Consider the following 23,801-nt stretch of genomic DNA (forward strand, 5'->3'; position numbering starts at 1 on the left):
TGTTCCCATGAGATTTATCAGACATTCTTCTTTAGTAAGAGAGCACCAGTGTTACTCTATCCAGCCAGTGTCTGCTTTTCCACATAGGCATTTTTATCTTTGCTTTAGTGTTATTACACATACATGAAACAAATTTAAAAAAAAACTTGTTGATGTGAGAGACAAGGTACTAATAGTGGTGCAAAGAGTGAGACAAGTCTGTTGCCCTTCCCCTTCCTCAAAACATCTAACAGACAGCTCTGCTGCCCTCCATGGCTTGCCCAAGAATCTCCACTGCACTATTCATTTCTTCCATGCTGGTACCATGTTTAGGAAAACAATGTTGAATTTCTGGGAATGCTGTTTCTAATAACTATGAGAAGAATTAAAAATGTACTAGTCTGTTTATCTGCACGTCTTTCAAATGCAATTGTATTGAATTTATAAAGAGGTCATACAGGATATTTGCAACTTAGAAATTACTTAGAATGGACATTAGTGGTTATAAGAACTGAATGTAAATCCACTCACTCCTTTATCAGTGATTTCTATCTGAATTGTATCTTTTAAAAATAGTACTGAAAGTCCAGTCTTCCCACTTTAGCTGTTTCTTACCCCATTAGCTGTTGGAAGAAGTGTTAAAAATATAGAAAACTGTAATAGAAAGAAAAGATGTGTATTGCACACTTCTGTTGCCATTGATTTCTTGGAATAAAATTTTTCTGTATGTGTTTCCTGTTGAATCACTAGGAGAGTTCTAGGTGTGTACTTTCATTGTGACATGGATTCAGTCTGCAGAAGTACTGAACATAATGCTTAGGTAGCTTAAGTAAGTGGTCCTTAATGCTTCTAATGCAAGAAAACTGGCATAGTGGTTACATGTGAGGACACCATTTTTAATTTCTGACTAGGAGTGCCCCTAGGAGATTTTCTGCCAAATTGGAAACTGTTATTTTATATTGGATAAAGTCACAAAACTCCAGGAAGGAGATGGACAGCAGTGGTCACATGTATGACCTACTATATATATTTAAGGAAGAGGTTTGGACAAGTGGTCTCCTTCTCCTCCAGCAGAACAAGTTGCTATTAGATGAGCAGCACTAACCAACTTGTATAATTGCTGAAATATCGAGGCATTTAATTCAGAAGCAATTCTGGAGGAAGCTAACCAGGGATACTGAATTTTTGAGGATGTAGTTTATGCTGTTTTCCATGAATAGCAGTAACCAGCAATAAGAAGCCATTGATCTTCATTATAAATTTAGGGGAAAATTCAGCATCCCTTTGCAGCATCTTCTGCCCACTTTGTCAGCTCTACGTTGTGTATGTTGTGCATGTGCAGAGGCAGGTGTGAGCAGAGTGGGGGCAGGATGGAGATAATAGCCTCCGCTAATCCCCCACTGGCACAGTGTCTATTAGGAGTCTGTGATGTAATTAGAGTTGAGACCCTGCTGTCTCTCATCCCTCAATGTCACATGGCCACCAGTCTATCCAAGCATAACTTGTTCTTCATGGAGAAATGTAGCCTGAATATAAATCTGGTCTTTTGCTGACTTGTAGACAGGCTTGATACAATATCAAGATCTCAGCTCGTTCTCCCACTCCCCTTTCAGATGTCAGTAGGAATATTGGCAGACCAAGATGCCTGTATACAGGAATGGCTTTCAAGTGCTACTGCTTCCTTGTTTTAGAGAAGAGGGATATGTGCTCCTCTATAATTTGAGGTTCTCATAATTATACTCAAATTAGGCCATACAAATTCTTCTTGCCTTCTTTACTTTATCCAGATGTATTCACCAGCCTCCATAAAGTTTAAGCATTTTAAGCTCAGTTAACTTTAAGTGTTTTGTCTAATTTGGGCTTTCCTTTCTGTAGAACCTTTGGAAGCATAGCTTTAGGAAGGCACTTGAATTTAAATTGTCTGTTACTGAGCTGACCCTCTGGCATGTTAGTTGCAGGAAGATGATGGCCACCCCTCTTGCAGCCTTCTGCTGCCCTGAGTCTTGCTGCTGATTGCCCTCCAAGTGACTGGTGTCCCAAGTTCCCAAGCTGTACCAACCCATACTGCTGTGAAGGCTGCATAAAGACAGCAGGCTTCATGTCTGGCCTTATGTGTGGTGCTACAGATGGATTCAGCAAGCCAGTGGTAAGGGATAGTGTTATAGGCAGCTGCATCCAAAGGTCTCTCCTTCATTGCACTCAGAAATTCCACTCAGACAGCTGGAAGTTGATGCAAAACTAAGAGGAGTGGCTGGAACACCAGATGGGTGTGCTTGCCATTCAGAGCAACCTAGATAGGCTAGAAAAATGGGATGAGAGGAATCTCTTGAAGTTCATCAAAGGGAAAGCACCAAGTTATGCACAGGTGGAGGAATAATAAACACAGTAGTGCAGGCCCTACTGGCAGAAAGCTGCTTTTAAGTACTTGGGGGTTCCTGATGGTCAGCTAGTTGCATATAGGCCAGCAGTGTATCCTTGAAGCAAGGGGGGTAAATGGCATCTGCTCTGCTGTAGGAAAATTATCACCAGCATCTTGAGGGATGTGATCCTTCCCTTTTTTCAGCTCCAGTGAAACACATCTGCAGTGTTGGGTCCAGTTCTGGGCTCCCCAGTAGAAGAAAGACACAGATGTCCTGAAGTAAGCCCAGCAAAGGACAACAGAGATGATGAACTGGAGAATCTCTTCTATGAGGACTAACTGAGAAAGCTGGGACTCTTCAGCTTGGAGCAGAGAAAGGCTCAAGGGGGCATATCAATGTGTGTAAATACCTGATCCCCCAAACTGCAGAAGACAGGGCCAGACTCCTCTCAGTTCCCGGTGACAGAACAAGAGGCAATGAGCACAAATAGAAGTACAGGGAATTCCTTCTGAGAATAATAAAATAGTATTTTCTTTTCACTATGAAGGTGACAGAGCAGAGCACTTGCACAGATTGCCCAGAAAAGTTGTGGAGTTTCCATCCTTGGAGATACTCAAAAGCTGTCTGGGCATGGGCCTGGACAGCTGGCTGTAGGTGGCCCTGTGTTGAGCTGGGAGGTCGGAGCAGTTAACCTCCAGAAGTGACTTCCAACATCAGCCGTCATGGGATTCTGTGAAATGTTTACTACACTCCACTAATCTTACACAGTTATACATGTAGGTGCACTTTCCTCTCTCCCCTCAAAGGGAATCTGAGATGTCTGTGTTACATCTTTACAGTGAGATTTTTCAGAAGGTAAAGTTACGAACCCTAACTCCATCAGTTATGAGTCATGAAAACATTGATTTTGAAAGGTTTGTGTTTTACCCTGTTTAAAAGTTGCCTGTGGTTACAATTACTTTTTGCTTGCCATCAGAATTGTTTTGGTTGTTTTGCTCAAATTGAAAATATGTTTGTGTTTTCAAAACAAATGTCATTGTGGGAAAAGAACTAAGCATTGCCAATTTTTTTCACAACAGGAATATTTTCACTGGCTGGATCTGGTAAACCACCTCAGAAGAGAAAATTTCATTCTAGCACATACATGCACACACACACGCATATGTTTGAATGTCCATGTATTTTGCTTTAAATTCAGGATATGTTACATATTCCTGTGGAACATGTCCAGGTCATACATGATCAATATAGCTTGGGCTATATGTTGCTAGTACCTCTCTGCTTTAAAACAAACCATCTCTCAGTAAATATTTCTTGTTACCAAGTCCCCCAGACACACTGAAACCTGGAGTCTCATCTGCAGTGTACAAGTATATTGATATATAGAACAGAAATATATTGTATGCCTTCACTGCTATTTTCACATCAAATCTTTTGAAGTAATGAATATTTTCTGATGTAGTATTTCAGTTGGGAAAGAGAAATCCTGTTCCAACTTTTCCCTCTTGACCACTAGACACTTAATCAGTTTGAAGAATAGAAAAACTTCCAGACTGTTTGATTAAGTCTATAGCATAGTACAAACTTTTATTCAGGAAATTCAGGGAGTTCATAAGTATGGCACTGGTAAACAAGATCTGTGGTGGATTTTAATACAATATTTTTATATCAAATGTATCATATTATTTTGTATGGAGTTTACATGCCACATCCTCTTTTTCTTTGCAGGGTATATACCCAGTTACTTAGACAAGGATGAGCTATGTGTAGTATGCGGGGACAAAGCCACCGGATACCATTATCGCTGCATCACTTGCGAAGGTTGCAAGGTAAATGGCACGGTGGGAAAGTGGGAATCAGAAATAGCTCTCTAGCTCCTCCATTATACAGACTTCCTGAACTGTGCTGTCAAATCAAATAAAGACAGATTAGAAGCTAATAAGAACATCCCGTACTGATGATAAGCCGTATCTGGCCATGCTGCTGCTCTTCATATGCATAAGGAGTATAGTTGATTTTTGCCATGTTTGCTTCTGAAAAGAAAACAAGAAATTTAGATTGTTGTTGCTGCTGTTTAACAGTTAGCTTTTGAATTTCCATTTTTTAATGTTTCTTTAGCCATGTTCTCAGCCAGAGTACATCACATGTTCCCAGCTACTCCACTGAAGCTGTTTATGCAATAGCTGAGGTTCCGCTTATGGCCATGGAGTGTCTGTTGCGATTAGCTGTGTTCCAGTGCCTCTCACCATCTCTGTGAAGAAGCAAAAATCAAAATCCTTTCCACATGCTCATACTATGGTAATATCCATCAGTTTGGGAAGAATTGACACCCAATTAAAATAGTTTCAAAAACGCTTTGACTTCTTTAACCTAAGCATATTGAAATGTGCTTTCAGCCCTAAAATCCATCTCCAGGACAACACACAAAATTAAATTTAAAAAGAGATTGCTTTGAGCAAGAAAATAAAAAAATTGAGTAACAGAATCAGGCACATCTTACATGATTTCACTGCCATGAATTTGCCTGAATAGCTTGAGATTCTGTAAGAAAGCTATTCTTTCCTGCAGAAAATAAAAAAAATACTGTTTTTCTAAACAAATGGGACCACACATGTCTTGGACTAGTGTCATGAGACTAAGCCACAGAAGTCTCATTCTGTTCATCCACAAAGTCTGGAACATTTGGATCTGAGATTTTTGTGTTTGGGTTGGCTTTAGAGCTCCTCATTGCAGTAACTCTTGTGTTGAAGTAGTTCCTTTGGTTGTACATCATTGCCCTGAGTTACATTTATGAAATGCACAGAGACCTAAATACCCTGTGTATAGTAGATTCATGGTAATAATCATAATGTTTTCATACATATACTTACATATAATGTGTGAAAAAAGTACTTACATCTAAAAAGAACTGTAGAACTGCACAAGTGATTCTTACACATTTGCATCCTGAATACAGGATGATAACAGCACTGAGACATAGCACACAAATGTGCTTTTATCTTCACATACAGTTCTTCTGTCTGATGTACAATTTGAAGTAATGCTTATGTGCACAAGGATCTGAGATGACAATTTGCAAAAAGTAATTAATTTCTTGGAGTTGTATGATATATCAACAAAGTTATATGTTTTATCAATGTACAATGTATATAATCAATTTTCAATTAATTTGATGTTTACTAATTGCTTCCACTCAAAGTCACTTTAGTTTTGTAACAAGCATAATCAGGGCTGACAGCCAAAGATTTGCTTTGGCAAGTGCTTTCATGAACAACGCATCTTCTTACATGATTTCTAAAGAGTAAATTATGAGAAATTCAAAGAACATTGAGTTCTGACATCACTGAAAAGTTTTTCCAGACTTTACCCATTGCATCTACTGCTATATAGGTGCATAGTAAAAGAGTCTAGGAAGAGTTACTGCCTACAATACAATGTGCTTTCTTTTATTGATGAGAGTAACACTTCTGTGGTGAAGTGTTTAGACAGATATAGAGAGTAGTTTCTATAACATGTATCTAGAGATGAACAAAGAATGGTTTTTACAAAATTGTTCTGAGAAATGCAAAGAAATGAGAAGGTGAAATGGGCTGTCCCAGCAGAGGTGATGGAGACCCTTGCCATCATAAAGCTACAGCTACATTAAATCCCATGAAAGGTTTGGAAAACAGAAGCTCACTCACTGAGATTCATTATTTTTCCATTTCTTGCTGTAACTCTTGATAATCCTGTGACCCTGGTTGTCCACAGCCATCTTAGGTCTTCAGGAAGGGGAGGAGCAGATCCTGTCTCTAGGAATTCATCAGAGGGTTGAGAGCAGAACCAAAACTGGCTGTTCAGTAGATGAGAGTTTGAGACTTACTCCAAACCCCACATAAGGATATCTTGCCTGTGATTTCCTGCATTTTATCTCAGCGCAACTGGTCCCAGTCTTGCAAAGGCTCACACACAAGCTTTATGCCACTCAGTTTAATTAATATTTCAGGTCTTAACATAATTAAGAGAGAGTTGTATTCTTAGCTCAAGCTGAACCTCGTAAGATAAAACTCTAATGAGGACAAGTCTCTTTGTTGTCTTCACAGGAGTTAGGAGTACAAGCTGAAATACAGACTTATCTGTACATGTTAATTCAACTTTCTATGTTAAAAGAAATTGTGCACTGCTCTAAGATTTTACTGGGTGTTAGTTAACATGATGTAAAAACAGACCTTTCACCTACTGAAGTGAAGAGACTATTCATTAGACAAAATCCCAGCTGAAGAGATTATTCATAAGGTAAAATCTCACTAGAATTTTTGCCATTGTTTTGACTGAAACCAAAGCCATTCTGAGCAGCCTCAGTCAAGCAGGACCAGGGTGTCAGTGTCAAGGTGATCCCAAGCTGCACTGCTGAATGTAAACTGTCTCAAATAATGGTGAAACTCAAAATTAAAGTGAAGTCTAAATTTCCTGCTTTACAGCCTATCGTGTTCATATCTTGTAGTCCTGGGAAGTTTATCTTGCCTTTGCAAAAGTCAGTGAGAAAAGTCATGTTGAAATTAGTTCCAGGATTATGTCCATAATGATGAGAAATAAATTTTATCTGATTTCATTACCTACAGCAAGGTTTTATGGGGTGTTTAAATAAGAAAATTCAGTAGGATTACATTAGTTCATATGGTCTTAGGATATGTTTAAATTTGCCAGGTATATCTGTGTTCTGATAAGATAGGTAGATAGGTAGGTAGGTAGGTAGATAGATAGACAGACAGATAGATAGATAGATAGATAGATAGATAGATAGATAGATAGATAGATAGATAGATAGATCTGTGGTGGTGATGGGTTTTTGAAATTCTGTGGTAAATACAAATTAAATCTTCTTTTCAGAAATACAAATAATTTATAAATTAGGGATCCTTTGTGTATAGAACTAAACTCAAAGACTGTGTAGACTGTGTTTGCAAAATCTTTGACTTGCCCAGATTTGGTTGGTTCATTGGTTGGTTGGTTGGCTTTTATGGAAAGAAAGGAGTGGACCTGTTTGTCCTCAATCTTTGAATAGCACAAACACACCATCATTCTTACTTTTTGCAGAAGCTGCTTTTTAATTAAAGCTATGTGTATGCCTTTTAATATCCTTCAAAATTATTACAGAGTATGAAAAGGGGCTCAAAATAAAATACTTCATTAAAAAAAATTAACATAGTAAAACATAAGACTACAAGGAGATATGTACACAGTATTTGTGCCTCAAGACAGCATGACTTGCACCTTTACAAATCTAAGATGTATATATGTTTTTAATTGTTGAGGAAAATCAAAAGAAATGCTGTACACTATAAAACTTTGAGCTTTGAGAATTTCAGGGAATGAAGTGTGTTATCTTACATACTTAGGTACATGCCTAACAAACCAAGCAGATCCCAAATTTTAAAAATTGCTCAGTGCTAATGCTTTCCAATGTATTTAATTCTTGCTCCTAGGGTTTTTTTAGAAGAACCATTCAGAAGAACCTCCATCCAACCTATTCCTGTAAATATGAAGGAAAATGTGTGATAGACAAAGTAACAAGAAATCAGTGCCAGGAATGTCGCTTCAAAAAATGTATCTTTGTTGGCATGGCAACAGATTGTAAGTATATTTTCCTGGTTTTCTTTATTTTATTTTATTTTTTTCAGTGTCTGTGTTTGCTTAAAGTATGTTGATTGATAAAGCTAGTTAAAGTAAAGTAAAGTAGAACTGACAGCCCTTTTCTGGTTTTAATAATACCAGGGAATTGCACTCATTGCATTAAGCCACTTTCACAGGCCTGTAATTTTTTGTTTATCCTTCATCAGGCTGCAACTTCTCCTGGCCTTACCAAGCTGAGTAACAATAGGAATGTTCACTCTTTGGAGGAGAGGAGGGAGAGATGCATCTGGATGGACACTTTGCTTGAGATAAAAACATCTTGTTTAGAAAATTCTGGAGGATGTGAAATTGAATGTCATTGTATGAGTCATCCTGCAGTTGTTTGTTTTATTTTTAGCCCTGAAGAAGTTATCTGCTGCAAAGATTTCGACTCTCATTCTAAAGAACTAGAAAATATGGCTGTAAGATTAACCCTTAGGGGTCTTCTTTTCCTGCCGTTGCACAGGGATTTACACCAATAACTTCAATTACCGTAAATGGGAGGAAGTCACGTAAACCCCCAGAAGTCATATAAATCCCCTTGTGCCTTCATGGTTGTTGTCAGTGTAATCCTTTGCAGAAGAACTAACAGGAAAAGAGGCACAGTAAACAACAGAAAATTAGTCTAAGTTAGTATTTTTGTTGTTAATGTAATGCACAGCAGTGCCCCCGTCTAGAGAGAAATAGAATAAAGGAGATAATGAAATAGAATAAAGGAGACATTTTCTTCTGAGAAAATGATGTTTGAAGGGAGAAATAAGAGAACTGTCTCAACTGTGGGTCTTGCTGAGGTATTTCCTTATTGATTAGTTAATGTGTTTGTAACCAACTGGTACCTCAGGCACAGAAAAGACCAAAGTTCTGACAGTCATAAGAGCTTCCTGCCATTTTTGTATGTTTATTTCCCCTGCTAGTGGTGTTGGATGACAGCAAGAGGTTGGCAAAGAGGAAGCTGATAGAAGAAAATCGAGAGAAGAGACGTCGGGAAGAGCTGCAGAAAACTATTGGGCACAAACCAGAGCCAACAGATGAGGAATGGGAACTCATCAAAATTGTTACTGAAGCACATGTGGCCACCAATGCACAAGGAAGCCACTGGAAGCAGAAAAGGAAATTTCTGGTAAGGGCTGCAGCCTTGTACACTTCACTTAGAGCCAGGTTCTGTTCTTTCTTCTGCAGTGCCTTCCTAGCTTGCAACCCCAAAGAGATTATTTTGCCAGTGTACTGATGTTTGTGAAAAAAGGATGATTTTGCATAGTTATTACTTCATTTTTTGTGCCTGAACCTCAGTGTTTGATCAGACCATGTATTTCGAAAGATAAACAATGTGTTATTATGTTAAGGCTTACTCAACTGTAACACTCAGCTGTACACTCAAGTGTGCACACTTTTATTCTGCTATGGTAAGAAAAAGTAGAAAAATTGTTTCATTTCTGATTGAGAACAGAAGCAGTCTGTAAAGCATATTGCATTTTAAAAATATATTCTGTCTAAGGGTAGTTGTCTTTATTAGGGACTATCATAAAATATATTGAAAGTGTTAAAACAATATAGTGTTCTAGATGAAAGCTGGTAATTTTTGTTAATAACTCAGGGGTTTTGCCTCTTTTGGTTAATGGTGGATACATTAATGAAAATAAATCAGGCAAAGAAAATTAATTTCATTGAGAACAGAATGATGCATACATTATACCATTGGGATTGTAGCCTACAAAAAACTTAGGTTTTCATACTATAACTAAGGGTCAAAAAATAAATGGTGATTTTTGATGCTCAACCTTAAAAAGAATTATTTGGTTCTTTTTTTAAATCAGTTTTTAAGGGAAATAAGTGCAGAATGCTTGTACAGCACAATAGAGGGATTAGAGACTGCGTTTCAGAAATGCACAGGGGTCTTTAACAGTCAGTGTATACCAAATCAGACAGAGCACACTCATCTTTTTGCAAGCCTAGGCTCCTCCTGCATAATTCATCATGGGAATTTCAGCTCACTGTTGAATTGCTAAGAGAAATTATGTATTCAAAGCAGCTGATCTCTTTTACAATGTTGGGGTTTTTTTAATTCCAGTGACACCATCTAAATTTCTATATGAATGGCTTGTGTTCATAGTACTCTACAGTCAGGAAACCACAGCCAGTCGTCACTGGCAAGAAGCAAGAGAGCCCTTTCCAGGGGTGTTGCAGAGCAATGTGTGAGCAGATCAAGAAGCAGCTGCAGTAGTACTTTTGGTTGCTTAGACAGGAATGCTGTTCTTCAAGTATCAGCTGGTTTGGGATAAAACTCGAGGTTGGGGGTGGGAATGAACTGTGCAAGAGCAGGAGGGGCTGACAGTCTGCCCCAGGAGCTATGGATCTGTCCTTACGTGGCTGAGGCTAGTTCTTTGACATCAGGGACTTCATTGAGGTGCTCACCTCTTCTGCTCTTCAGATAGGTGGAAAGGACTCCCCTCCTGTGTGTTAGGTTTTGCTGGCTCTCCTGACTTGCTTTGCCTTTCCCAAGAAAATGCTGGGCTCTTTCTCCATAACAATGGTTTGCATGGGTTTAGCATTTGGTCTTCTTGCTTGGAATTGATGAAGGTTGTTTATCGTGAGCACACAGACAATGTGATTTAGTTACCCAGGATTCAGGGAGGGAGAGAGCCTAGAAATGAGTTTATTTGAATTTTTTAGTAGAAACCATCAGATAATTGAGCCCAGTCGTTTTCATTGTTCCTTTATAATTGGTGCTTGCTTTATTAACACATTGCTGAGTTTTTTCTTGTAAAAAGATAGATTTGGATTCAGATTGGTTACAGAGCTGTAGAACGATCTTTTATGATGTGTTTCTTTTAAAAAGTTGTTGAACACAAGCTTTTGTTACAGACAGCACTTTCAGCACCTCCCTTTTAAAGTGTCTTATATAAATGTCATGGGGACCATTGGTCTTAAAGGTCTACTTCTGGATTTTATCTAGTTTTTGACCTTAATGTGAACAGAATGAAATCTCTGCATGGTTTTTGGTAAGTGTTTTGTAATTGCAAAGCCACACTTAACAAACAAAACAGCTTTGATGTGGTTGTTTTTAAAATACATGGTCACATTGACCAGCTGCATAAAAACCAAGTTCAAGTGCAGTTGGAATAAAAAAACACTCATTACAGATTCTGCTTGAAACTATTTCATTGTATATCCCTATTGAAATCCTCAAAATATGGTTTGTTTCTCATTTGGAGAAGCCTTGAGCTGAAATCATGCAACAGGCGATTTTCAACCAAGATTTTCCCCAGATGAGTTAAAATTCTTTATCCCAAGGGCACTCTGTGCTTGCTCATAAGTTGTTTTAGCTTTGCAGATAAGTTGTTTTAGCCTTTTGGAGGCTGGCCTTGGCAATTGTCTGGAATGGCCCTGTGATACCTGGCAATCTGTTCTGGGGGGACTTTCCAAACTTTGAATAGGTGAAAGAACCTAATCCTGCAAATCTTGCAGCATTGTCTAAGGGGTAACATGTCTCCTCAACTGTCTTTGCTTTTAGAGAAACTTGAGAGTTTTCAGCTCCTGTTAGGAAAAACGTGCCTGTGTTTTAAAGCAAAAGCTGCATGTGCTGCACCCATGAAATACATAGATACAGACACAAGGAAGAAACTGCACACAGCAGTCCAGCTGTCCACAAAGAATGGGTAGAAGCATACCAGCCACCATTTCTCTGTGCAGTCACCTCTTTCACAAATGCCTTACAAATAAATTCGCATTTTGTAATGTAAATGGACTTTACTTATAAAGCAAATAGTGTTGCTTTTTATTTTAGCATATCTTCCATCACAAAGCAGGACTTTTTGGAGTATAAAATAGTTGCTCTAAGACAGACCACTCCGTTAAATATCTTTGTTTATATCCTTAGCCAGAAGATATTGGGCAGGCACCAATAGTTAATGCCCCAGAAGGTGGGAAAGTGGATTTAGAAGCCTTCAGCCAGTTTACAAAAATTATCACACCAGCGATTACAAGAGTGGTGGATTTTGCCAAAAAGTTGCCTATGTTTTGTGAGGTAAGAAGACTTTCTTGCTTTCCTCATTTATATGCCTGTTGTTATAAACTACTCAAAATATTCTGGCATGGAACTTAAAAATTCAATGTGTCTAAAACTAAAAAATTAAAGACACTCAAAATCTATGTGACTAGAATAAGCTGGATTTCTGTGAATTTTCTTTTTCCTGTGATTGCTAAAATCCTGAGTTTGTTAATCTGGAAGTCATTGTGGTTCATTAGGAACTCAGATATGTCTTTAGATATGGCCTTGAACAAAGCAAAGAACAAAAATAGACTGTCTAGAAGCACCGTGAATATGTTTGATAAAACCTTCCAGCACATGGTTCCCTTTGTATCTTCTGGTTCCTTGGCAGGTACAGTATTGTAGAGTTGGGTCTATGCAGTAAAAAATTATTCAAATTCAGGAAAGCACCCCGGTCTAGGAGTGGCACTTGCCTTATTGGGTTCCCTAGGCTTGGTTTTACTGAATGGGGAGGTTGTGCATGAAAGAGTTTGTGAAAGTAATGGATTGTCGTTCCAGGTATATACTCACATGTAAAATATACAGGTAATGGACTCAAAGGCTTGGTTGCACATTAGGAACACAGAGGCCTTACGCTGATCTTATTTGTACAAAAGTATCATTTTTATTGAAGGACCGGATGCAATGGCTGATTATATTTTCTTTTTCTCAAATTTAATAAATGGTATCAGAACTGCAGCCTGAAATAATATATCTGTCTTAATAATCTGAATAGTTTGCATAGAATCATAGAATGGTTCGTGTTGGAAGGGACCTTAAAGATCATCCGTTTCCAATCCCCCTGCCATCGGCAGGAGCACCTTCCATTGCACCCTTTGAGGTCAACACCCTGCCAGGAAGGAAGGGTAAGGCAGCCATTAGATTTTACTGTATTGTGGCTAGCAGCTTTTAAAGAAAAGTCAGTCAGGGAGAGCTATATATGTCCTCTGGCAAGTACAGAACAAGAAGAGGTAAATATCAATAGTTGTCATAGTGTAAATATCTCACCCTGGCCAGTCTCTGCATTGGCGCCATCAGTCAAGGAAGCATGAAATAGTAGCCAAGCATGAAGACTTTAAAATATGAGGAATACGTCCATAGATCACGAGGCCCCTGCAGCATTTAGCATCTGAAGGAATCTGTCTCCTCTGATCTGGCATTTGTTGGTGGGAAATTGCAGTGACATACCAAGGTAGTCTTTTTAATTTAGAAAGCTCTGCCAGTCACACAGACTTCAGTGCTCATCTGACATCTCCTACCCCTCCTGGCTTCCATGGGCCCACTTGTGTCAGAGCTCAGCAGGAAGCATGGATGAAGAAGTCAAGGCATCATTGAGCATGACCTCTGTATGTTATGTGGCTCAGCTGGACAGGCTTTGTTTACAGCTGAGCCACTGTGTAAACCTGACACCTGCCCATATACAGCAAGATCTGATGGCAGGGTAAGGGACAGCTCCTCATGAACACAAAGGAGTAGGACAGCTGTCCTCCATGTTGACGTATAGCACTTGCTGTAGCATGAAGAAAATTACAAATGTTTGCTCATTGTTGAAGGGGAACCCTCCTGGTAACTTTGTTTACATTCTGATTTTTAAGCCATATACTTTTCTTAGAAGCAGCGCTGCATGGGCTGTAGATTTTTACGAGAAAAAACACTCCATTTTTCCATAGGACCTGCAGAGCATTTAAATATTAACTCAGTTGGTAATTCCAGAAGCTGTCTGAGAACGTAGTAAATCTCTATGAAAGAGAAACATGACAGGGAACATCCATGGCCACTTACATTTTCATGGCTACTTTTCCTTCTTTTTCATGTCTTTGGACATATGTAAAAGCCAGCAAAGCACTGTGAGTGCCCAGCTTAGTTTGTGTGCCTCCACTGGCCCCTGCCTGAAAAAAAGTATCCAATCCCATAGTAATCAAAGTATAAGGAAAGCTTCTTTTGCTTCTCAGCATTCCTTCTGTTGTTCCTGTCCTGCTTTCTGCTTAAGAAATGAAGATTGAGGAAAATGTCATAAGTTTGGTGTGAGTTTTAAATGTCAAGGCATCAGTGGTTCCACAGTGGGTGAAGCTGTGTAAATACTCTTTGAGGTTGCTCAGCTCAGTTTCATGGTACTGCATTGCACATCTGCCCTGCAGAAGTGAGCACCTCAGGTTCCTCTCTCCCTACAAGGAGAGGAAAGGACAACCCACAGCAGAGTTTCAGTCACATTTGTTGATCCTGAACTGAAAGATGCTCTGTTAGCACCACTCAAGTAATGAGTGTAGATAGCATTAAAATCTGCACCGTTAGGAGTAAAACTGATGTTCAAGCCTCCCGTCTGTGGTAACTCCTGCTACTGGCAGATAAGACCTGAGGCATCTGTGAAACAGGTACCCCATATATTCTTGAGAATTAGGAAAGCAGGTGAAGGATAGGTATAGTCAGACCACCACTATCATAAAGAAGTTTTAAGAAGGATCAAGTAGAAAGAGAAATCCTCATTAGTTTCATGGCTCACTAATAAAATATCTGAAGTATCACAAAATGTCTTCTCTGCTGTTGTCTGTTTCTTTTCCACTATTCTTCCTTCTGTTTAGAGGCTTGGTGTTTTTTTCGTTTCTCTTTTCTTGTCCCTTGTCTCTTCTTCTCTTTCGTGTCTTTTTTTTTCACTGCCATTGCTTATTCCAGTATCTCTTCATGGTTCCTCTCACATATCTATTCTCGTTTTAATTTTTTTAACTCTGCTTCTTTCCTCTCTTCAGTCTCTGCTGCCAAACAGTGGAATTGTCATTGGGTAGCAAGACTGCTGCTGTGCCTGTGCAGTCTTCCCCCCACTGCTGCTGAGCTGAGGGTCATCTGTAGGGAAACTGATTTGCCCTGAACAGGATGAGTCAATTTTCTTGTGTATTAAACACTTCACGCCTGAAGCTGGCATTGCTGGAAAAGTAACTGCATGACTCAACTCATTTTCCTGACCATGGCTAGCTTTGTGCTTAAACCTCCTCTCTAACAGGGAACTGCTTTCCACTTGCATTAGGTAGCTCTGCATCATTTCACACCAAATCAGTTCTCTTGCTTTGGAAGTAGACGTTGCCATGTAAACCTATCTTTCATGGGGGTTTCATTTTGAATTGAAAAACAGGTAAATACAATGATTTTATATAAATCAAAAAGAAATGGCTTTTTGGATCCTTTCAAGCCAAGTAGAAGTGTGTTGCTCTTTCATATGTGGGACCCTTGCTATTCGTGTACGTGAACAGCCTCAAAATTGTCTTGTGGGTTTTGTTATTGTTGAATAACCTATGAAAACATAAAGACATGCTTTACAGAACATGTTCTGCTCATGTGTCAGCATCCTGGTAATACTCTGTAAATACAGAACCTACATCTAACAATTTGGACAGCTTGCCTTTGTTAATGGCATGGAAAAGACACGTGCTCTGAAGATCACAGCTTATGCACCAGCAAGACTTTCTGTCCAGTAATAATGTAGGGAGCTCAGGGAAAACAGCCTTACTAGATTAAGTATAGATGAATAAATTTTCTGTTGTTAAAAATGGGCAGTGAGAATTACTTCTCCACTGATTGAGGTATATCCTCTAGATATAAACATTTATTTAATTCCTTTTATTTAAAATACAGTCCACTCTTACAGACCCTCCCAAATGTTTTTCTTTTCCTCTGGTTGGGTAAGAAGTAAGTATGGCTGGTAGTGAATTTAACTGGGATGGCTGAGGTCTGCACCTGCACCAGTTATAGTTTATTCTGCTGTGATAAGTTGTAAGCTGAGGGAGCCAACTCCTGTGTTATTGCTAGATTTTTTGAGAGTGTGTGAGGATGCTAACCAGGGGATGTTAACCTGCAGGCAGTTCCTGAAGGGCAGGAACACAGATCCTGGGGGTTTGTGCAGAGTGAACTGCACCTTTGTACTTGTGGACTTATTGTAGTTGCAAAAGCTACTCAGTTTGACAAACAGGAATTTTTCTTTGTCATTTATAATTTCTGCAGCTGCCATGTGAAGACCAGATCATCCTTCTGAAAGGCTGCTGTATGGAGATCATGTCCCTCCGAGCAGCAGTTCGCTATGACCCCGAGAGTGAGACTTTAACGCTGAATGGGGAGATGGCAGTGACAAGGGGCCAGCTGAAAAATGGGGGTCTTGGCGTAGTGTCTGATGCCATTTTTGACCTGGGCATGTCTCTTTCTTCATTTAACCTGGATGACACCGAGGTTGCCCTTCTTCAGGCTGTTCTGCTCATGTCATCAGGTGAGAACAGAAATATATTGGGATCCAAACAATTTTGAAAATCTTTGGTCTTTGTCACAAGCCCCTTTGTAAAAGAAATAAGATAGGCTAGAACTTACAGTGCTGACTAGAGTAATGTGGGAGAAATTTTCCCTCGAAACCCCAGTGAATTATTTTGGTGATCACTAGGAAAAAAATTCAGGGTGTTCAGAGAGATGGACATAAAAGTGGTTTTGGTAACACACCTTGCTCAGTTTGGAACTTAGGATTGAGCCAGGGATGATCATCAAGAAGAAATCAGTTCTGATTCTGAGCTAGTTTGCCTTAAGTGAAAAATTGATAATTTAGCAGCACTGGTCCTTATGGTAAGTTCCCTCTTCCCTTGAGTAATGTCATGCATTGGGCGTTCATACGCATTTCCACCAGTCTCATATGTTTAGTTTGACTTGCCCTATTGTTTTCCTAATTAACAGCACCACTGCTGTGCTGCTTCCCTGCACTTGGACTGTTTGCAACTGGTTATGATACAAAAGCAGTACAGACAACTTCCTATGTTTTCCAAAGAGTTTCTAGCCTTCTAAATTTGAGTATGTTTTCAAATATGCTTCCAGTGATTGTGCCAGCCCAAAGAGGAAATTCCATTCTTGGGCAGTGGCAGATTTGGCACGATTTTATTTTAAGATGGCTTTGAAGATTGGGCACTGAATAACAATATACAATCAGTGATTTACAAGCATGAACTGCATCTGAGATAAAAAGGTTTCCACATTAATCACAACATAGCACTTCATCTTCCCCATCAAAATGTTTTGATTTCTTTTTGGGTCCCTACACAGTGATACAGGAGCAGGACTTTTAGAAGGCAATTAAAAAAGGATCTCCTTTCCCAGAAGTCTCTCCTGAGAAGTGACTTGTCAAAGGGGCTTTCCCAGTCCCTGTCTGGGTGCCAGTTGAGACAGCCAGATTTTTGGCCTTTGTTGTTCCTTGATGCTCTATAACAGCTCACCTAGGATCAAATGATAAACCATTGGTCAGATTGTAGAAAAACAGATAGAAAGGAACTGTAATTTAGGTATCTGACAAGGAATTTTTTTGTCTGTTAGTTGTTTTACAGAAAAATGTAGATAGAAGTCTTAGCTGAAATCAGGGATCTGATGCTCTAGTCACTGTAAGGAAATATTTCCCAAACAGCTCACTCTAAGTGAACAAAGTTGGCAAAGGATGAAGAAAGTAAGGATTATCTTCTTCTTTTAACAGTGATAGTACTAACAAGTGAGTTGGCCAGAGTGAAAGAAGTTTGTGGCAGAGCCACAAATGTCCCCAGTCCCTCTCCTTTCTTTCCTAGCATCAGAATCATCCTATTTTTCATGATTTATGATCAGGCATTTATTAAAGCAAATAAATAAGAATGATAATTCTGATGCTTTGTATCTACAGATCGCCCAGGCCTTGTTTGTGTGGAGAGGATAGAAAAGTGTCAAGAGGGTTTCCTCCTGGCATTTGAACACTACATTAATTACAGAAAACACCATGTTGCACACTTTTGGCCAAAACTGCTGATGAAAGTGACAGACCTGCGAATGATCGGAGCCTGCCATGCCAGCCGCTTCCTGCACATGAAGGTGGAGTGCCCCACAGAACTGTTCCCTCCTTTGTTCCTGGAAGTGTTTGAGGATTAGAGACACTGAGGTGGCTCTCCACACCCCTGTCGCACTACTGGCTGTCATTTCATCCCGTTGCCCAGCTCTTCTCACCTGTTTGTTCTTCTTTCGTGGTCTTCTGTTTCTTGAGATGGGGCTGGGGTTTTGTTTGGGTTTTCTTTTGGGGTTGCTGGGGGGCAGTTATATACACATGGATGAAAACATCCCTTTAATGCGGGTACTTGTGACTATTGCAATTTGTTCTTCAGTCCTTTGATGTGAATGCTTTGACAGCTTAACAGTGAAAATATGAACAGACCAATTTCATTCACCAGCATTTGCGTGGTCACCAGCTCACACCCATCACTGCCTGGAAAACAGGAGAGAGAGATTAAAGTGGCAGAAAAACAAATTGGCCTTCAAGTTAAAACAGCTATTGCTAATTTGATCCTGACAATTCTGTCTTGTATTATCTCCTTTTGCAGGGTACAACTGACCAATTCATAATATGAAATTTCTGGTCTTTGTGATTGTTTCTATTGTAACAATTACCACTGTGATCTAGGATCTTCATCATCATCACCATCATGATCCCATCGTTCTCTGAGGTTTTTTCCAGCAGATGCAGTTTAACTGTGCCCCATAAATCAACTACTTAAAATAATGCAGAGTGTTAGAAGGGATTGAGTATTTTTTTTCCATGTGTATAAGATATTAAGATCTTCAGTTACTAAATTTAGACTCCAGGTAACTTCACTGGAAGGTTTGTTGGAGTGAGGAGGGAAATTTGATCCTCTGAGATGCTTTTCCTGATAGTGGAGGGGTCTGTTTTTTCTGAGGTGTGTGGAAAATCCATCACTCTGAGGGAGAAGGCTCTCTGTCAGGATAGCAGGCAGTGTCTCAGAGTTATTCAGGGACATGATGGCTCATAGAATGAGGACAAGCAGAATGAAACATACGGGGTGACCTTCAGATGGAACAGAAACCAACTGTGTTATTAACAACACTCAAGACTGTAGAGCTTTATCCCAGTAATACAAATAGTGTTGCTCGGCAGTAATTCTTCGTTTGATATATATATATATATATATAAAGTTTATATGCACATATATATATAATTTTATATATATAATTGCAAATCTTCAGCAGATGTCTTAAACATAAATCCATATTTTTATCTTCTCTCTGACTCTGTCCTATGTGTGTGTGTGCACACGTGTGGATCACCTGAGTTCTCCCTCCCTACAGGTGTGTCTGTATGTGTTTCCTTAAGCTAAATTCTCTCTTGATTCTGTTAATTTATTTCCACTAACTGCACTAGCAGGAACCAAACTGGGCAATGACAAGATGTCCTGCTGCCGAAGTCTGCAAGCCAGTACTCACAGTCCTGGAATGTTCAGAGGCCAGTGGTGAGGACATTGTAGGTAGAGGTTCCTCTCTGTCACCATCTCCATTCAGGGATGTTGTCCCTGGGTTTTATAAACTTGATATTAAACCATCCTCTGAATTTGTGTGACACATCTAAAACATCTTTCTGTTCTTCCTGGGAACCAGAGACTCTGTTCATGTTTTGTGCACTGCCTCACACCTTCTTTCATGTTGTTCTCACATTCTTTCATGTTGTGCATTGATTTGTACTAGTTTCTTTCTCTGCTATTTATTGACCCATTTGTCCAGCAAGTTGTGTTAGAGTGGATGTATTGACTTTGAAAGTTCATGGCCCATATCTGAACCCATATGTTATGTGCTTATCCCCTCAAGAAAACAGGATACTCAGGAAAACTTACAGATGGAACATGATATATGTGTGTCAGGAGTTAAATTCTTTCTACCCTCCTTTCCCTACATCATTGATAAAGCATTTGGAGTGCTATCAGCATGTTCTTAGGGATGTGGAGTCTTGTTCTCTGTGTTGTTTGATACCATATGCACCTCTGATGAGCTATGAGCACTAAGGGGTTTTTTTATCAGAACATGAAGCACATTTGGTTGTTTAGGAGTTTTTTGCAGGTGTCAGTGAAAACACACAATTGGAGATTAATTCTTAAATATTTCGTGTAGAACCTCTTTTGCTGGCTCTGATTGCTCCATGTTAAAGTGTGTGTCTAAACAATATCTTTATCTAAATTCCTTGTAGAGCACTGTCTTGTGGACAGGTGCAATGTGGCAAAATGCACACGTGATACAGGACTTCTACAATTTTCTAAGTTTAACAAATTAGGATATTTAACAATAGTGTCCAATTAGAAGAGCACTTAGTTAAGTAATCTCCCCTTTTGGTTCTGCCCATTTGGAACCCCTCCTGAGTTTCTAGCCCAATATTTATTATGTCTAGGATACATGGTAAAAGGAAATAATATGTCCTTGGTTAAAGAGGCAGAACTAAAAAATATTTCAGGAATGTAGCATAGTATGTCTTAGAAGGTCATCTTATTGGTCTAAAATGTAGGGGAAAAGGGGTAGGAAAAGTACTGGAAACTACAGCAATGTATCAGAAATCTAAAATGTTACAAATACATGACAAATATATGAAAAGCTTAGGCATCAGTGCCTATGCCCACAGTGGCTTGCAAAGAAAAGAGAAATGTGCGTGTCTTTTGAAGCCCTGTTCTGCCATGAATCTGAGCATGGAATTCCTCCTGAAGCCAGTGCAAGTACCTCACCTGTTTGCTTAATGTGAGCTTGAGTAGGCATTCAAGCTTTTGACTGTGCTGCAGGCGAGACCCAGGAAAAGCATCATCATATCTCTTCTTGTTCCAAAATACCAAAGCAGTTTGGAGCTGTGCTTAGTCAGGGTTCAGAAAATCAGGCCACCTTCCTTAGGTGATTGCAGAATGACTGAAGTGCCTACAATTGGGCAACTGAGTTAGACAGTTCTGGCAGTGCTCTAAGGAGAAAGGACATACATCAACATGTTTTTTAGCTTTTCAGGTTAAGTTGGAGTCTGGCACTAATTGACAGACTGAAAACTAAAGCCAAGCTCATAGTTGGACAGATTTGATGTACTGACATCTAATGGCCTCTGATGTCCTACCAGTCTTACTTTGTGTCATTTCCTTTACTTCCTCAGTACAACTGCTGATTTATGTGATTGTGAGAGCAAAACTAACTGACCTTAGCTCTGCAAAGATGTATTTCTGAATATCAGTGGTCTCAAGCCATTGTGAGATTGAACCCCTGGACTGACCACCTCGGTGGCAGACACTAGTGCCACAGTCAGCACCCTTTGTAGTAACTGGCCTTCTGAGTGAAATAACAAACTTGTGCTTTCCGGTGCAGTCCAGAGTCTTGTTCTGCTGGTGCCACATGGCTCTCATGTTTGCTCTGTGGTCTACATGTGGGTCTTACACAAAAGGTTTTTCCTGTCAAACCTGATTGTCACCATTCATGGTATTGCCCTGAGTAACATGTGCATATAGATACTCATTTCATGTGTACTCTCAGTTAAGTTGTGATATTTATTATAACATATATAGTGCGTGCTAATGATTTTTTGTTTACATTCTGCCAAAATGTAGACGTTAGAGTTAAACCTCCCAGGTCCAAAATCATCCTTGAGCAGACTGCTTGCTTCTTCAGAGGCAGGTATCAGAAAGAGGAAAAAACTGTCCAGAAAGACCATTTATATCAGAAATCTGCCAAGAGAGGGCTGTTAATCACAAGCAGAGCATGTCATTGCTAGTGATGTATTTTTATGCTATGGAACTCTAATCTGTATGTGTCATATTGACTTCTTGCTGCATGAATCATAAATTTTAAAAATCAGTCTTATGGTTTTGAGATGTAGCCAGCATTCCTAAGGCTAAACCTTTTTCATTGACAGAATCAAAATCCACAACCAAGGAACGTTTTCCTCTCACTGTGAGAGCAATTGAAAGTGTTCAACATTTATCTTTTCACAAAGGAAGAGGCAACAGAACCTCTTAATGTGTCTTGTTATTGTGATCATCTGGAAATGATTGCCAGACGTTTCCTTTTGATATAGTAATGAAGTGATCTGTATTTAAATTTTATAGAGAGAATTTTATTCTAGTGTGATAGAGATTTATTTTCCACTTAAAGACTCAAAACGGTGTAAGCACGTTTTTGGTTTTGTTTTTTTTTTTTTACTATGGTATATTTTTGCTTTAAAATTTAAAACAAAACAAAAAAAAAAAAGGTTTGGCCTTATCACAAAGTTTTAGTATAGATGTTAGCAAACGCAAAGAGTATGCATTATTTGTGTGTATCCACATTGACTGATGTCGCCTTCAAAAAGCAATATTGTGCAGGTAATAAGTTGTTTGTGACTGTCCATTGCACAGTTTACCTTCTTTAAAAGCTAACCTTGTTTATGCACAAGACAATCAAATGTAAATCTACATCAGCACCCCGGTGTGGATTAAATTTATGTAAATTACTGAGCACAATGTAAAACATTAAAAGACACTTTATTTAATTACACATTTAATGTTGGTAAAGATAGTATCAGGGCATGAACTAGCTGACATACTGTAATTTCTTTTTCTCTTTTCCTACTTCCTTAGCACTCTACAGTTTCAGTTTGCTCATAAATACATCAAATTAGTCATTCATCATTTTTTAAAAGAGGAGGGTGGCTTGGGTTTTTTATTTGTTTTTATGAAGTTGATTGGGAGGACTTGCTACTTCGTCTATGAGGTTTGTGGGTTTTGCTTATTTGTTTTATTTTTTTATATCAGTTTCATGCCCTGAGGGTAAGACAAACATTACACCGTACAGTAAAAAAACAAAGTACCTTGGATGATGTATTTTTTTGCAAACAGTGTTAAGAGTTATGCTAGATTGGTAATATTTTTTCAGCCTAAAATATATTAAAAAATCTGTGATCACAAATGTTTTAAACTATCTAAAGAGAAAATTTGTATATTTGGGGAAGAAAATAATTTTTACATAGCTTTTGTATGCAGATATTAAAATGTAATTATGAATATAGTGGGCATAGATAACTGTGTAAGCTTGAATTCTAAAAAAGAAAAGCTTATAACTGAAAAGTGGTCCTGGTGTCTTTGTCTCTTTGTTGCAGGCCCTTTTGTCAGCTCTGTCTCACACTTCCAAGCCACTGGGAAGGGAAAAGTAGGACCTAGAGCACAATGTTTTATCAGCTCTAACCTGTTCACATTTCTGTGCTTCTGCATCCCTTTCATCACCTACCTCATATCTTATCTCCTCTCCTCCCTTCCCTTGGGCAGCCAACCAAAGGTTTTCACTTCCTCACTCTTCACAGCAGCCAACCTTAATTTACTCCTGTGAACTGACTCTTGATTTATGTCTCACTCAATTACATTTTTTAATTTTTTTCTCTTTCCTTCTCCACTCCCAGTCTAAACAGGGATGATGTGACAGAAGCAATAAGTTTCCCATCTTTTTGTCTCCTCCTTATTGGAGAAGATCTTCATGTTCAGATAATTTCTCTATTCTTACTTTCCTTTACAGTTCTTATTTCTCCTCCAGTTCTTTCACTCCTGCCTGGAAGAAAAGCCAGGCCTATTGCCTGGATCCAAACTAATTTCTTGGCCTGTCCCAGACTGCAAACCTATTTTGGGCTGCTGTTTCAGGGTGATTTCCACAGGCATTTCCTGGCTGGCTGCCAGCTCCTGCTCCTGGTCCCCTTCCACAGGAGATGCTGGGAGCCTTCTGAGGGATGCTGAGCTCCCTCTGTCTGGCACAACGGGCTTCATGTCCCTGGGAGTGCTCTGGCAGCAGCTCCAGGGTTTATTCCCACTGTGGGAAGAGGAGCTGCCTTCAAAGGCAGGAGCTGAATGTGAGGAGCCAGAGGGAAAGCCCGAGTGAAATCCCTGCTGTGCCTTAAATGGAATCCCTTGGAGCACTCCAGTTCAGACACCCGTGTGGGGAAGCCTTGCCAAAGCCTCTGCTGGGTTTGCACTGAGCAAGCA

The 23,801-nt window shown here is 39.3% G+C and overlaps 1 protein-coding gene across 14 annotated transcripts in view; it reads left to right on the plus strand.

Annotated features, from left to right (window-relative positions):
- THRB (thyroid hormone receptor beta) overlaps window positions 1-22,901 on the plus strand; it is a 153,318-nt gene extending 130,417 nt beyond the window's left edge. For 13 of the 14 annotated variants that reach the window (XM_056484672.1, XM_056484669.1, XM_056484666.1 and 10 more), the window contains 6 exons: window positions 4,068-4,168; window positions 7,805-7,952; window positions 8,906-9,111; window positions 11,869-12,015; window positions 16,009-16,267; window positions 17,684-22,901. In XM_056484672.1, the coding sequence (XP_056340647.1) occupies window positions 4,068-4,168; window positions 7,805-7,952; window positions 8,906-9,111; window positions 11,869-12,015; window positions 16,009-16,267; window positions 17,684-17,925 (1,103 nt within the window). In that variant the 3' untranslated portion in view covers window positions 17,926-22,901. The remainder of the gene's footprint in view (window positions 1-4,067; window positions 4,169-7,804; window positions 7,953-8,905; window positions 9,112-11,868; window positions 12,016-16,008; window positions 16,268-17,683) is intronic. The other variant, XM_056484677.1, reaches the window with a different exon arrangement.
- The last annotated feature ends 900 nt before the right edge of the window (window positions 22,902-23,801 follow it).

Source organism: Oenanthe melanoleuca, chromosome 2, assembly GCF_029582105.1.
Source record: "Oenanthe melanoleuca isolate GR-GAL-2019-014 chromosome 2, OMel1.0, whole genome shotgun sequence".
Taxonomy (NCBI): Eukaryota; Metazoa; Chordata; class Aves; order Passeriformes; family Muscicapidae; genus Oenanthe; species Oenanthe melanoleuca.